At 34.5% G+C, this 15885-nt stretch overlaps 3 protein-coding genes across 4 annotated transcripts; 1 reads left to right on the top strand and 2 right to left on the bottom strand.

Moving 5' to 3' along the window:
* The first annotated feature begins 398 nt into the window (after nucleotides 1–398).
* Nucleotides 399–8777, top strand: LOC114352684 (fatty-acid amide hydrolase 2-A). Its single transcript, XM_028304360.1, has 6 exons — nucleotides 399–974; nucleotides 5036–5255; nucleotides 6191–6323; nucleotides 6879–7003; nucleotides 7551–7685; nucleotides 7924–8777. Exons 1-6 carry the CDS (start codon nucleotides 783–785, stop codon nucleotides 8697–8699), a joined length of 1581 nt encoding a protein of 526 aa, XP_028160161.1. The 5' UTR covers nucleotides 399–782; the 3' UTR covers nucleotides 8700–8777.
* A 450-nt stretch (nucleotides 8778–9227) lies between these two features.
* On the bottom strand, nucleotides 9228–10537 carry LOC114352695 (sentrin-specific protease 8). The gene is made up of 3 exons (XM_028304372.1): nucleotides 10309–10537; nucleotides 9703–10195; nucleotides 9228–9554 (listed from the first exon to the last, which is right to left on the bottom strand). The coding sequence occupies exons 2-3, from the start codon at nucleotides 10133–10135 to the stop codon at nucleotides 9346–9348; spliced, it is 642 nt and encodes a 213-aa protein (XP_028160173.1). The 5' UTR covers nucleotides 10136–10195; nucleotides 10309–10537; the 3' UTR covers nucleotides 9228–9345.
* Nucleotides 10538–13056: 2519 nt separating this feature from the next.
* On the bottom strand, nucleotides 13057–15121 carry LOC114352757 (cytochrome c). 2 transcript variants are annotated; one of them, XM_028304468.1, is made up of 4 exons: nucleotides 14971–15121; nucleotides 14329–14405; nucleotides 13920–14028; nucleotides 13057–13460 (listed from the first exon to the last, which is right to left on the bottom strand). In XM_028304468.1, the coding sequence occupies exons 2-4, from the start codon at nucleotides 14398–14400 to the stop codon at nucleotides 13315–13317; spliced, it is 327 nt and encodes a 108-aa protein (XP_028160269.1). In that variant the 5' UTR covers nucleotides 14401–14405; nucleotides 14971–15121; the 3' UTR covers nucleotides 13057–13314. The 2 variants fall into 2 exon arrangements, with proteins under 2 accessions (XP_028160269.1, XP_028160278.1); XM_028304477.1 differs by lacking the exon at nucleotides 14971–15121 and adding an exon at nucleotides 14775–14852.
* Nucleotides 15122–15885: the final 764 nt, after the last annotated feature.

Genomic DNA, 15885 nt, shown 5'->3' with positions numbered 1-15885 from the left:
AAGGACTGCTTCTGGTCGAACTGGAATGATCGTCCTCGGGATCCGCCATGATGCTCTGGAAAAAAGTTTGAAGTTATTATTCGGCAGTTAATTGCAACAATACGGCGGAATGATAATCTTAATTCTATCTCTAGTACTATCATAAAATCTGTACGTCCTCTTTTGATAAGTAAAAAAAGAAACGATAAACTATGGAAAATTTTGATGGACTTTGATTACCTATGACATAATTATTTCATATTCAAACATACACAACAATACCAAAACTAATGTAATCATACTACAACCGTACCTAATAAAGTTTATCAGTTCACTATCTGCCTATTAAACATGTGATAACGAATTCCCTGTAGCAGATACCAGTGTATTGCTAATGAATATAGATCTGTGCGATTACTGGCATTTCCATGGCAAGGCCACGAAGTTTGTAAGAGCGCGACACGATCGGTCAGAAAGAGATACGCGTTTTGTTGCTAACTGCTGAGAACTTTCCACCGCGCCGTCAGTCTGGAACGCGAAGCCCCCGCGACTCCGCGAGGCGCGTCACTCGCCCAATACTTGAACAGACCAGAAGAGCGGGACAGCGATAAAGTGACGTACCACTCGGCGTGTGCATGATTCGACCATTCATACAGTCCTCCAAGTATCCAAGCGTTACAGCCGTCTGTCGCAAGCTCCTCAGTCTGTTGTACTAATAAATGGCTGGTGTTCTATGTTATTGATCGTCACTTGTGCTGCGCAACTCGATTATAAATAGAAAAGTGAGGAAAAGTTTTTCAAACATGAGTACAGAAAATAAGCCAGTGCGGTGTAAGGTCCGAGTGTTACAATGTTTTATTACGACCATGGCATCTGTGGTGCGATTTTTCTGTAGACTGTACTATGGGAATGAAGGAGCGAAAATTCCAAAGATAACCCACGACATCCTGAAGACACCGGCCTTTGAAGTTGCCAGGAAAATAAGGAATAAAGAGGTAAGTTTATCACAAATGGCAGTACAAATCAGTTTAACTCAACCGGAACTTTTGATTGAATTAAGCTTTTGCGTGTTTTCGTCTATATTATTATTTTTAAGCATAAAATGTTTATAATTTTGTAACTTTATTGTCCAAACATTCATGTACAGAAGCGGCAAGTAATGAAGAAATAGTCGATGATCGAGAACAATAATGTTTTGTATTATAAACATTGTAAACATCCTATGCCGGTAAGCCGGCTACATTTAATATTTACGAACACGCATATAAAACATCGCAGACTGTAGTTACCGTGTAGTCAATTCTATTTTGAGCTGAATAGGTTTCTTTTATCAATATTTTATTCGTGATTCATGCGGCAAACATCAAATACACGACTAACGAGAGTTTGTTTGTTTATCTCTTGCGGTTAGGCGCGCCGTCAGACGCAACGATTAAATATGGTTAATATTATACCAAGGTCATTCTAGGTTGATAAATAAAACTCGTATAACCTTAGCAATTTGTTGTTTCTGAAGGGTAAACACAAAACTTGGTTTAACCTACTAGGGGGTTAAATAATAGTAAATAATAAAGAAAACTAGCAAAAATAAAATAGAAATGTCTGTCTATATAAATTGTTCTTTGTAACAATAACAAAGTCACGCATGCAGCTATTAATTATTTTCGTTATTGTAAGCTTCTTTGTTAAACACGTTTCTATTTTGTGTCCTGCGAGTGACAGTCACTTCTCAAAATGGTTTCGGAGGACATAAAAATGAGTCATATCTTTGTTACCATGACGCAATACATAATAATAATAAAGATGTAAGGAAACTAGACAATTTAATTTTGTGTTAGGTATTTTTTTTATTTATTTCGTATTTTAGGTAATGTGGTAAGGACTGGACGGGTTAAAGAAATGTAACCTGTTGCTTTCGTATTATGTAGGTAACACCTGTCTCGACCGACGATGTTAGACTTCAAGAGCGTTTGTTAGACCATCAACTTAAATTCAAGCGTGTGTGTTTGACCTTTGAATCGAATGGATCGAGAAATTTTAATCCTCTAGCCACTTCATTACCAAGCCACATTGCTAATTAAATAGCTTATGAAACTAATAGACGTCTACAGAACTAATTAATATGTCTCTTTAGTCCAATTTAGCTTATTTCTAAGAGATAATAAGATAAATTGGACTTGCATGCAAAGGTCCGGGTTGGATTCTGAAATGAGACTTAAGAAGTCTAAAATCCCTGTTAAATTATTGCTGTAATCAGTTTTGATAAGCCATCGGGCTAAGTTCATTGACCATAACAAATCTGATTTCGGTCTTAGTTAAGTCGTTGACTGCCGAAACACCAGACTCAATAGATTTTTTTATTGTTCGAGGCTCACCGGTGAGCCGCATGGCGTCCAACGTGTAAGGGCGTTTTTGGTTTCGTCACATTTAACGTAAATTTTGTATGGGCCACTTACTGATATTCCCATTTTAACCTCCCTCCAGATAATTATTGTGTAGGAGTGGGTTCAACACAATAGTGCGGCGTTTCTCCATTCTAAGACTACTTACTGACCCACGCGGAGCTAAGATTTTGGTTAAAATTGGAGAGTTCTATTTTCAGCTATGAAATGATTATAGGCAAACCAATAGTCGGTCACAACGTGTAGTAAACATGTGAATAATTCAGTCTTGTACCTATTTAGCTTATGTGTCTGCCTCATTGTAATACAGTGTTAGTCATTCTATACATATTATTGATTCGTCGTTTATCTACAATAGGTATACTTATGTATGATTGATGGATGGTTCAAGAATACAAGTTTTGTAGTATACCTACATTAGGATGTAGACAAGTTGACGCATTAGCTGACTCATTTTGTAAACATAAAGAAGTAATTTTCAAAATAAAATATCTAAGGCAGTAGTGAAGTTTACTATGCAATAACTAAAACAGTAATAATGTGATTTATGTTTTTGTTACCTTGGCAATAGGTGCTAATTTATATGTATAGGTACATACTGATTTAACTTTATTTTTTGAGTGTTGGATCAAATAGCTGATTTTGATCCTCTGAAATAACCTTGAAAGAACAATGACACTTTTCAACCGGAAGAAACTGGTTTTTGCGGATATTTGCAATGCATTGTTTCTTGATGATAATATATAAGTAATGTAACAAGTACGGTTTTAGACAGACATTTCTTAATAAGTACATCAGACATGAAATGTTTCCGCAAGTTACCGGTTTCAACGATAAATACGTGAATATTTCACACCAAACTTTTTTTTATCTAGGATTAGGTGCACTTACTACTTAGAGAAAGCATTATATCTTAGCAATCATAACACTTGTGCGCAGGCGCAAGCGAAAGAATATTTATGTGATAAGAAAACAATAACACCTAATAATGACATTGTTTACCGAGAATTACCATTCACCTTAACAAGGGCGAAGGAAAACAATGGCACCTGCTCATATTAAGTGTTATAGTGGCATTTCGCGGATAAACATGAGACAGTTTAGCATTTTAAATGTTAGGTAGGTATTCAATTATAAATTATAAATCATACTTATTTCTTTGTGTTGCCGTCTGACATGGACTTCCAACTCCCACGCATACGCGATTTATCATCTTTGTGACTGGACTGTGTTCGATCCAGTCTTAACCACAAACTAGTTTCTTTTAAACCTACGGAGGAACATCATGTATAAATTTATAGTAAAACCTGATGGGAAAATACTTGCAAATCTCGAAAAACATGAACGATCGAAAAGAGGAAAATAATAATTACTCTTCTCTGTTTATCTTGTTGAACAATAATTTGATACGAGTATACTTGATAATTATGTAAAGTATTACAACAGTGCTTAATGCATACTATTGTAACATAGGTGTCATAACTTACATGTCTATAAAAATTAAGTTCAAGTACGTACAGTATCTAAGTATTGTTTACTTGCTTAATTAATCGTAATTAGAGGCATCAAATCGCGGTTTAATAGCACGTCATAGGTTGAAGTTCTGTTACTATCTGGTCTATCTAGCTGAAGGACACTGTATCTAATCGGACAACAGCACATCAAGGTAAACACAGTAGCATCTTATGCCGCTGTAATAGATGTTATTTTTCAACGAAAATGTGTGGTCTGATGTGCTCTAGGCTAGTTGCCTAAAAAAATTTTTTTAGTCCGTAATGTTTAATATCAAAAAATATTGGACACATATATTTTTATTTGTCAATCTAACAAATAATTAGATAGTTATGGTGCGTTGAAGTTGCGCACGACGTCACAACGTGCGGCATTTTTAAGCAAGCGTTGACGTCACGGGCCTCTTCTTATGAACTTTGGGGCGCTTTATCTCTTTAAATTTTCATTAGTTTGAAAAAGTGAAAAATACGTGTAGAGTATTTTTTGATAAGTTAACTGACGGACTAATTAAAACTCTTGCTTTTTGACCCAGGCAACATCCCCATTATTGTCACGCAGACATGAACTGGCTGTTAGCTACACGAACATTACGTTAGATCTCGTGGATCTGTAATTCTCGTATTTAGCTGCTGCTCATTGCTGTCTCATTTCATGTGCAATGATGACCTATATCAATTTATAGCCGTAATTTTTTAGATCTGTAGTTAGGATAGGAAGAAAAGAAAGAATAAGGCTGAGTTGCACCACCTAACTTTGACCGTAACTATAACGATAACCGGTGTATTTTGTATGGAGTTTGACAGATTTTTGACCTTTGTCAAAGTTAAAGTAAGATAGTGCAACCCAGCCTAAGTTGCAAAACAAATGTTGTAGTAATTTGAAGAAAAACCTGAAAACTTTCTTTTGCTTTTTCTGCATTGGTGTCTCAGAACAGTAGCAATTTTTAAAAAATATAGGAACTCCTATCTTTTTAAAATCCCAAAACTATTAAAATAATGACTTTAACTTTTATTTCCTGTCCTCAAGTTCTGATTAAAGGCTAAAACCATATCAAAATCCATTCAATCTTCTTTATGCTCCCGTACCCAGTTGGTAGACCCTGAACTGTTGCACAAGATTAAAAAAAAATTCTTTATTTTCAGATTACCAGTGTGGAAGTTCTAGAGACCTGCATTAGGAGGATTAACGATGTGAACTCAGCCCTCAATTGCTTCGTAGAGAACCGCTTCGAGCTCGCCCTCAAGGAGGCGAAAGAGGCCGATGCCCTCGTCGAGAGCGGGACCAAGACTCCCAAGCAATTGGAGGAGGAGAAACCTCTATTGGGAGTTCCTTTCACTACAAAAGACTGCATGGCTGTAAAAGGTAGGTATTATGCCGAAAACTCTGTCGATTTTCTTCTAAGTGAAATTTAATCAAGAAATTAGCTTGAAATTATCGTCCATTTGCGACGACAACGTGACATCTTCTGTGTTAATCTAATTGAAGGACATCTTCTGTGTTAATCTAATTGAAGATGTCACACTGTCGTCGCAAATGGACGTTATATTAAATTAATGATATTTTTTTATTGTATTTGTATTTATGGAACGTCATTTAATAACATATCTATTAGGCGGTTATCACACTGCGCCGCGTTCCGCCGCGGAGCGCGGGGCGACAGATTTAATTAATTATTGTATGCAAGTACCTCAGTTTGTATAGAAAACGCGCGGCACTTCACACTGACAACGCGTCCGCGCGCGTGATTTTTTATATGAAAATCACGCGCTCTGCGGCGGAGCGCGGCGCAGTGTGATAACCGCCTTACTTAGAATCTTGATCGAATTAATCTTATTATGTGGGGCAATCTGATTAATGATGATATCACGATATTATTGTAACCTTTCCTATCTAAGAGGTATCACATAAATGCTATGTTGATACATTTTTCCTCATATAAAAACTACTTACGTATTCTCTACTGCATAATAATTAATAACGTATACCTACCAACTCAATTATTGTAAATTGAATATATTTTGATGACCATAGCATGTCGTCATGGAAAACGTTGAACTACAGTTCCAGTATTTTATAAGATATTTCAGGAATTAAGTAAAAAACAAGTCATGCCTATCTATCATAAAGCTGGCTTACCAGTCAACTGACTCACTGATCAGGGGTCATAGTCATAGTCATAAATGTTTATTGCATAATGTTGGTACATTTGGATCTTTATTTTTCTGGTGTTTTTCGGATCTTTATTAGAGGCGTGAGGTTTATGTATTAAAATTATTGTACTTATTTTGTGATTTTAGGGCTCCACCACACTTCGGGCGTGGTGCTACGCAAGGACGTGATCGCTGACCGAACAGCGGACGTCATCAGGATCTTACAAGAAAAGGGCGCCATCATCATCGGCCTCACTAATGTACCTGAACTTTGCATGTGGTATGTATGAACAGAGTTTTATGTTTAAGATTATAATGTAAATCCTCCGTTTGCAATCCCTCGAGTTTAAATATGACTTCAAAAAGTGCCCGTGTCCTTACGCTTGAACGCGATTCATTGGCCTTCTCTTGTTGTTTAAAACTAAACCGACCGGTCCATGTGTGTTTAGCATAGGTAAAGAATACCAAGTCTTTTATGGAAACCAGTTTTATTATGTTAACTAACCTGTTATGGAGTCTGCTTGTATAACATCTCCTATTACAATCCAGTATATTGGTAAAACTGCTTAAAATAAAAATCTTCACTTTATTTTCCAGAGCAGAACAATATTAGGACCGTTGAAATAAAAATTTTAATAGGAATTTCAGACCAATGAAAATTGAGACCTCTCTTTTAACTAAGGATTTGCGTGGAAGGAGACAGTTGGTTTTTCTCTGTCATTTGGTTTTTGCCTGTTTATCTGGATTTAATAAAATTTAAAAGTAGCCTTAGCTTAACAGACACATCAGTTATTAATAAGCGTAGCTTCTCATTCGCTTCTTCACTATTTTTCAGGTGGGAATCGCACAACCATTTATATGGTAGAACGAACAATCCGTACAACACGACGAGGATAGTAGGTGGGTCTTCAGGAGGAGAGGGCACTATACAGGCTGCTGCTGGAAGTATCTTCGGAGTAGGTGAGTTTGGGACAGCGAAAGAGATGAATTAATAATGAGTTTTAAGGCCTGGTTCAGACACAGCAAAAATGTCGCGGTTACTGAGCAGTTCTCGTACATTTGCATCAAATAAAAACCGCACGGTTACCGCCTCAGTGCCTTGGGAATGAGAACCACCCAGAAACCGCGCGGTTATCGCGGATGTCTGAACAAGACCCTAGTCTTTTTTTGAAGATTTGAACGTATAGAGGCTGCTAGTTTTAAAAGTTGTCACTGATTTTAAACATCCATCTAATCTGAAAAGTATTTTACTGACTCACAGACGAATGAATTGGCAAAATGTAATCTACTCACTTTTATGTTGTTATTATTGTACATTTTTAATGTTCTTTTATTTTTATCAGCAACATTATTTGATACGAGCGGCTATGGATGGGCCATTTGATATGACTTTAGATAAGTTACAATCTCTACAGATGCGTGCATAGTAAAAATACAAATGATTTATACCTACCTAGTACTAATAAAATAATACTTTTTGATTGACTTATATTGCTTTTATTTTCAGGTTCTGATATCGGTGGTTCAATCCGCATGCCGTCTTTCTTCAACGGTATCTTTGGACACAAGCCTTCTAGGCACATAGTCTCCAACGACGGGCAGTTCCCTGAAGCGGAGACGGAGCTTCATAATTCTTTCTTAGGTAATTTGTTATCAACTAGATAAGGCGAAGATAAGAATGTGATGAGGTTTTAAAATATGTAATAAATAAATAAATAGAGCATGCTTCAGAGCATGTAGTTGAGACATTTGTAAATATGCCACAGTTTATTTAATGTTTTATGGATTAAGATTAATAGTAGCATTATAGACTGTAGGTACTTTAAAGGGCAAATGCTCCAGGGATTTTCTATCAATGAATTTCTACGACTTTTTTGCAGGTATTGGCCCTATGACGCGATACGCATCAGACTTAAAACCACTCCTGAATATTATGGCCGGCGAAAACAGTAGCAAATTGAAACTTAATGAGGCCGTAGATGTCAGCAAACTTAAGGTGTACTACCAATTCAGCAGCAAGGAACCTTTGGTTGATTCAGTTGACCCAGACATCATTGCCGCTATGAAGAAATCCGTGGAATTCTTGAAGGAGAAACATAATGTTAACGCAGAAGAGAAGAAAATTCAACTACTAAAAAAATCTTTGCCAATATGGATGAATACGATGAAGAGAACGAAGAAATACGAGGAAAACATTATGGAAAAGAAAGGCGTGTTCGCTATTATCGTTGAGATATTCAAGAATATTTTTGGCTGCTCGGGCAACACTTTAATTGGGTTAGCCACAGCGCTGTCGGATCACACAGGAGCGGAATACGGGGACGCAAAGTACAAATACCACGTTGAACTGAAAGATAAATTGGAAAAGGAGTTCAAAGAAATGCTTGGCGACGATGGAGTGTTTTTGTATCCGACACATCCCACGCCAGCGCTGTATCACAACGAGCCTTTGGCAAGACCTTTCAATTTCAGTTACACCGCAATAATTAACTGCCTTGGATTGCCTGCTACGAATATACCTCTAGGGTTGGGACGCGAAGGTCTTCCGATTGGTATTCAGGTAGTCTCAAATCACAACAACGATAGATTCTGCTTTGCTGTCGCCGAAGAACTAGAAAAAGCGTTCGGCGGCTGGGTCGAACCTATAAAATCTTAATTTGCCTCAGATCTTTTTTTAACAAGTGATCCTATTTCATACAAGTAATCTATATTCTACTACTTATATTTTTATTTATTTTTCTAAATGATGTTTACGGCTTTCGGTGTAAATCTTATTTCTTAATAATAAGCATAATAAAATTGGCTTGAATAATTTGATGTTATTATTTTATTTTATAAAAAAAATATTATCCTTTAGTTTAAAGCAATCAATATTAGGATCAATTTGGGAAACCCCATCAATTGCATCAGACAATGAGACTAGTAGAACCTAGTTGTTATTTAATAAAGAGATAGTTAGTCATACCTGCCCTGTTATAATTCCAGAATTAAAGGCGATTGCGAAATTGAAGCTGTCACAAATGTAACTTTGTCTAAGAGGCTGTTCTGCTCGTCGGCAATTTTACGAGTTTTTAGCAAAAGTAAAGAGAATCGCTTATCGCGTATGGTATACTCTAAAATTAAGTAACTAGTATGAATTGATTCTATTATTAGCCAATTTATCGCGTTTGAAATGGAAAGTCAAGCAAAAGAATTTGGTTGTGAGAATTTAGATTTTAACCTTTATTATAAATATTAGTCAACATAAACACCAACATAACAATATATTAACACCAATTATCTAGTTTCAAGACACCAAGTTATTAATCTGAATTAGACAAGTTATGAATAATGTTAATAATTTCTTTCCTCTTAGCACTTGGGTTGATTTTGACTAGCATGTCGCATGTGCCAATGTGGCCATGTTTGTGGGCACAATCGGCCAACCGCTCGGTATTACAAATGACGTGAATTCCACAGTCGTATCCATTACTCTGCTGAAGACATTCCTTATCTACGAAGTTGACAGCCTCTGTAAAAACAAATTAAATAAAGTAGAAAGAAAAATAGTTTATTTAGTTCAAAATAGTCAAATTCAATGGTCTTTGTTACTTCATTTTTAATAGCAAAGGGAAAATGATGTCTGCCTAATAAGTTATACAGAATAGAATAAATCTTACCTCCTTTTGAAAAGTAAGTAATCAAATGACTGGCAAATTCCCATGCTACATTATGATTGCTTCCAGATGAAGAGTCCAAGTGGTAGAAACAGCTTTCTGGTTTGGAATAAACGAGGAGACTCCAGTGCGATCCACCAGCCGTGTCCGGAGAGTCATTGTCGTTCAGTGCAAAAAACACAAATCTCTTTCTATTGATATCAAGCGGCTCCAAGAAGGTTTTAATCTCATTAGTCTCCACCATTTTAATACATTGTGTGACTTCAGGCGAAACAAACAGTAACTCACTGGCACCACTGAACAAAATCCGTTCTAGGTATTCAAAATAAAATGATATAATCGTATCGTTCAGCCAATAAGGCCCATCCAAAAGCTCTACATCTGACCGATGCAACAATATCTCATGGAAGCTCAATACAACTGATGCTTTGGCCATTTTAACGCATAATTATTTAAACTTCTTCAATAATGTAAACTTGATCCCGTTATGTATGATCTGATAAGTGAGAAAATATAACAGAACAATAAAAACATATAAGAAGTGAAATGTAAATAATAAATAGATTTTAAAATAACGTAATACATACACAGAATGCAAGCACAACTTACCAAAATAGATCAACTTGTCTCATTTGTATGACTTAACTCAAAATCACATTAAATTTTTCTAAATGAATTTCACTGTCAAAAGTAATCAGAAACTTATAATGAATGGAGTTTAATTCGTCCTTGTATTATTACAGGATTACTGGCCCATAATTATGAAATCAAAATAAATTCATCCACATTATCACCACACCAAAAACCAGTCCAAGAAATTCTTTTTGCATGTGTCAGTGTCATCTTGTCACTGTTATTAATGTCAAAAATGACAGGTGTCATTTCAGTGAAATTACATTTTTTAATTTAGAGATAGTACGGTACCTGAACCGGAAATATCGGTTTAGTCTCTGGCTGGCATGGCCCTTGACAACATCGTATCGGGTTCGTATCGATGTTATTTATTAATTTGATAGGCAAAGATTTATTCAATCGATAGTAGAGATAGGACATAATAGCTTGCATGAGATCACAAATTATAAGAGATGCGAACTGTGAAGTTACTCTATGATGCAAACTTGCGAAGATTCAAGATTGGATTCAAGACGTATTAATTTCATCCTTTAGTAGTCACATCAGTCAAATTCACTCTTGAGTATTAATCATAATTACAAATAACTGTAATTATTATTTTACTTAAATTTCACTTATTTTATGATGCAATAGCAATTTGATGTAGGGGTGTCCACTTTGAAAAAACATCGATGTTTTTTTCGATTCGATATTTTGAAACTGTACATCGATTTCTTTCGATGTATTGGAAGAAAACATCGATGTTTTGTATAAATCGAGTACTTTTTTAAGATTTTTTATAATCCACTAATTTAAGCATTGTATTATTAAAAAACAGTAAAAGCCATACATGAGAAAAGTCTTCATTATACAGTGTGAGTCACGTTAAAGTGCACATATGGAAATAGGTGAAACTAGACCTATTTTTATCGACAAAAAAGAGGTCAAAAATTTTTGAGATTTTTTTTTATTTTTTATAGAATTTTTCTTCTTCCAATTACTTCTCGTAAAGAAAACGTAATAACTTTTAAACTAAGAGGTATATCCTTATCAAATGAAAATAGTAATAATGCTAAATAATAAGCGATACTAAAAAAATACATAAAATACCTAGAAAATGCCAACAAATAATAAATAAATATACTTTTTGAAAAAAATCTGCTTTAAAATTCGTGTTTTTTTGGTTATTTGATAAATTTCTCCAAATAATGCCCCCATAACAGGTGTTTTTTATTACTTTGTATTATTTTTTATCGTATTACCTTTGTAAAACCAAAAATCGCATGTCTCTATCCCTATCACAATGTTTGCAATGATCGTTTGAACTAAGCCTCTCCGGGCGGGCCATTCAACGCTTCGTTAACAACGAAACTGAAACTGGCTCTAGATTTGTAATTTTGATAAAGACGAGTTACATTTCAAATAAAAACAAAAGATTTCGAAGTAAAATAAGCATTTTAGTTAAAATTAAAATTGTCTCCACCTGTAGTGGAGAATAATGTGGTGGCAGGCCTTTGTTTAAACGATCATAGCAAATGTTGTGATAGGGATAGAGACATGCAATTTTTGGTTTTACAAAAGTAATACGATAGAGAATAATACAAAGTAATAAAAAATACCTGTTATAGGGGCATTTTTTGGAGAAATTTATCAAATAACCAAAAAAACACGAATTTAAAAGCAGATTTTTTTCAAAAAGTATATTTTTTTATTATTTGTTGGCATTTTCTGGGTATTTTATGTTTTTTTTTAGTATCGCCTGTTATTTAGCATTATTACTGTTTTTATTTTATCAGGATATACCTCTTACTTTAAAAGTTATTACGTTTTCTTTACGAGAAGTAATTGTAAGAAAAAAAAATTCTTTAAAAAATTAAAAAAAAAATCTCAAAAATTTTTTGACCTTTTTTTTGTCGATAAAAATAGGTCTAGTTTCACATATTTTCATATGTACACTTTAACGTGACTCACACTGTATATTAAAGTAAGAACAAAAAAAAACATCCGCATTTATTTTTATAAGTTTGTTATATCCTAAGTATTTCCAGTGTTCTTTTGGAAGACTTTGCAAAAACAACAGTTTATTTAAACGTTTGCCTTTCAGCCTATTTCTTTGTTGATTGACACAAACAAACTCGCCAACCGACACGCGTGACGCGACATTGACATAACAGTTTTTTTTTTATTGTCACTAGAGACACTACTCACTGCACTCGTATGCAGTGTTGCCAACATTTTTAAAATACAAGTTAGGTTGTCCGTATAAGTAAAATTTTAGTGGTCAGACTTGAGTTTTATGAAATTTTAATTGGTTATCATCGATTCGATGTTTTAACACTGAAAACTTAAAAACATCGATACATCGAGTATTTCAATAGCTTTTCAAAATATCGGATCCATTCGATGTATCGCATTGTAAACATCGATGTTTTCGATACATCGATGTATATCGAATATCCCTAATTTGATGATTCATTTCACACCACTGTCACTGCAAACAATCATGTTCTGTAGTCCCTCTCGATTGACATTATTTTTACGTTGATATAAGTAGACAGAGGTACTTTTATATATATAGATGCTGCTATTTCCTAAAAAAAGGGAATGCAAAAACAAAACAAAATCTATATGTATGAACTTAAAATTCTTTATTTAATTTATTTTAAATAGTATAATTTAGGTAACATTTCGTTAGATTAGTTTGGTAAATAAATAATTATGTGAAAACATTCACAAATGAAAAGCTAAATGTGACGTCAATTAATAATTTAATAACATCAAATAACTCACATCATTGTTGTTAGGTATCCATCGCTCACAGTTACACTCAGTACGACTACAATAAATATGACATGGTAATGAGTAAATATTTGCCTAAACATTTTGCAACTATCACTATTGCAATATGCAAATTGATGATACTGATTGGGCTAAAAATAGAAAGAAAATTCCAGAAATATTATGGAACTTCCTTCCTACTTCGTACTATTTCCTAAAAATGATTTACTTAGTAGCATCCTTTAGATAGGCAATAAGATCTGCGCGCTCGTTGGGCTTCTTCAAGCCGGCGAACACCATTTTGGTTCCAGGGATGTATTTCTTGGGGTTCTCGAGGTATTCAAAGAGGGTGTCCTCATTCCAGGTGATACCTGAAAAATAAAAATTATATCATTCATTAAATGCCGATTTATTTATTGAGTACTGATATAATGCTGGCATAGATAGTACAATGAATACTATCACTTTAGGAATTTGATAAATATTATCAGCATTATTACTTCTGAAGTTATGTCTAAGATTAGCAACTATAATGGTGTTGTTTTACATCATACAGTATGTCAGTCAGGACATGATGCAAGACACATTGTTTCTTAATTATAGAATTCATTACGTACTGTGAGTTAATTAAGATCAGAGGACAATGTAATGTAACTTGTTGTATTTATGTCTGAGATAGTCAGCATAATAAATGTATAGCATAAAAGTCAATCTCACAAATGTTACTCCATATTACTATTTTCTGGATAATGATGTAAAATATTCATATTCAATGGAAATATCATATTATAAAATTCATTGTGGATGATGGAGTATGAATATAAATTTACCTTTGGCTTTGTTCGCATCTGAGTAAGCAAAGCCAGATGCTTGACCAGTCTTGCGACCGAAGAATCCATGTAGGTTGGGTCCTACTTTGTGTTTGCCGCCAGACTCAACCTGTAATGTACAATATGGTTACTGTATAATGGTATCAAAAAATTTCAAGTAGGTACTAGGTGAGTATAATGGTACTAGAGTTTAATTGATGGATTTCATTTACATTGACACTGTTCACTGTACATTGCTTCACTTAAAATATCTGCCTGCAATAATCAATTTTCTATAATTATCGGTAGTGTGTGTGGGGACTTAAATTGAGTTTGGTATAAAATTAAGAGCTGATGACGAAGGCATGGGAGATGATTGAATCTATTATTCGTTTCAAGATTAAACACATAATAAAAAAACAATACTTACAGTGTGACACTGGGCACATCTTTGGACGAAGATCTTCTTTCCATTCTCAGCATTGCCAGCAGGAACACCCATGTTTTCTGAGAAGAGTATTTAACACAAAACTTTATTTTATGAAAACAAAACTTATACCTAGTACCTACCTACCAATAATTTGGAAGTCGAAAGAGAAAAGTTCAAAGTCTTCACTTAGAACTTTTCACGCCCATACACAGAACAAAGGTCCAAGAAGGCTTTTATGAAAGAGACTTTTTTATGAAAATGTTATGTAATGCATATTATGAATTTTATCTAAGAATATATTTAGAGCTAAGAATTGAGTCAAGATCAATGTCAAGTCAACTGGGAATTTCACAGAGCAAGGTGTCGTAATAATGACATGCGTTACGTAAGCGCAAAATCCAGTAGTGACCCACTGAATAGTCAGGATTTGACACAATATACATTACATTATAATTCAGTTCAGGGATACATTTATCACCAGACGTTTTAGATTGAACTTGGACCACTTTTTAGGTTAGATAACTCATCATGATCACCAACGTAGGACATGCGACACAAGGTTACGAGTATTTACGTCACCTTAGTTCTCAACTTTACAATAAACTAATGGTAAGAACACTACACATAATAAGTTTTACTCACTTTTTAGATTGTGAAGAAATTCAAATAAAAATTTTGAATGACAGACAATGCGCGAAGATTTCGATTTTTGCCTCTCAAACCCGTGACACTGGGAGCGTTGTAATCGCACGACTACAAACGAGGTTGGCGCGACAAAGGCCGATAGCGAAATTAAGGTGCCGTTTCACCAGTTATATTAACGTGTAACGGTATAAACGGCTCGGATCATAGACACGGTCGAAAAATTAAAAATTATGAAGTAAAAATTGGATTTCTTGGCGGGAAGTCATGATATTTCATGGGAAAATAAAACAAAAGTTTTAATTACTAAAATTCGTGTTTATTCACTATAAATAATAATGTTGGATTATATTATCAACCATTAGGTATTCGAGAACGTGTAATTTGCCTACACTCATAGTGTAGGCAAATTAAATAAAACAATGCAACATCAGTTTTCAAGTTCCCTCTAGCAGTCTAGCTAGTTAAGTCCGCGTCCGTCTGGTTACAGTTATTTGCCACATCTTTACTGAAACTCAAGGGGTAGGGGTATCATCAGCTCATCTAAGTATCTTTTAATATTGATTATTTCATCAAAATTGAATTCTGTTTTTCTTGAATTAAAAATTACTTGACACTGGCATAAATCAAGTCAGCCTCGAGTATTGCCAACAACAAAGAAGAAGAAGAAAGTAAAAATTTTGGGCTACGTAATTACCTACATAAAATATTTAGTGAATGTTGTTAAAACTTATTTAGAAAGCTTAATTATTAGACTACTTCCTTCGACATTTTGCTTAAATAGTATTTGCAGGGAAATTCATACCAGTCTTTATGTTGATAGTTCTATCGTAATTTTTAGCTTTTTATAGATTCTAAATTGCTTTTACTAAAGGCGAAGAAATTGTAATACCTGTGGTAGTAAGTACCTAGTCT

The sequence above is a fragment of the Ostrinia furnacalis genome, unplaced genomic scaffold, assembly GCF_004193835.3.
Source record: "Ostrinia furnacalis isolate ACB-3 unplaced genomic scaffold, ASM419383v2 OfSCF0143, whole genome shotgun sequence".
Taxonomy (NCBI): domain Eukaryota; kingdom Metazoa; phylum Arthropoda; class Insecta; order Lepidoptera; family Crambidae; genus Ostrinia; species Ostrinia furnacalis.
Note: the sequence above shows the minus strand (reverse complement) of the source record. Positions and strands in the feature narration are given on the sequence as shown.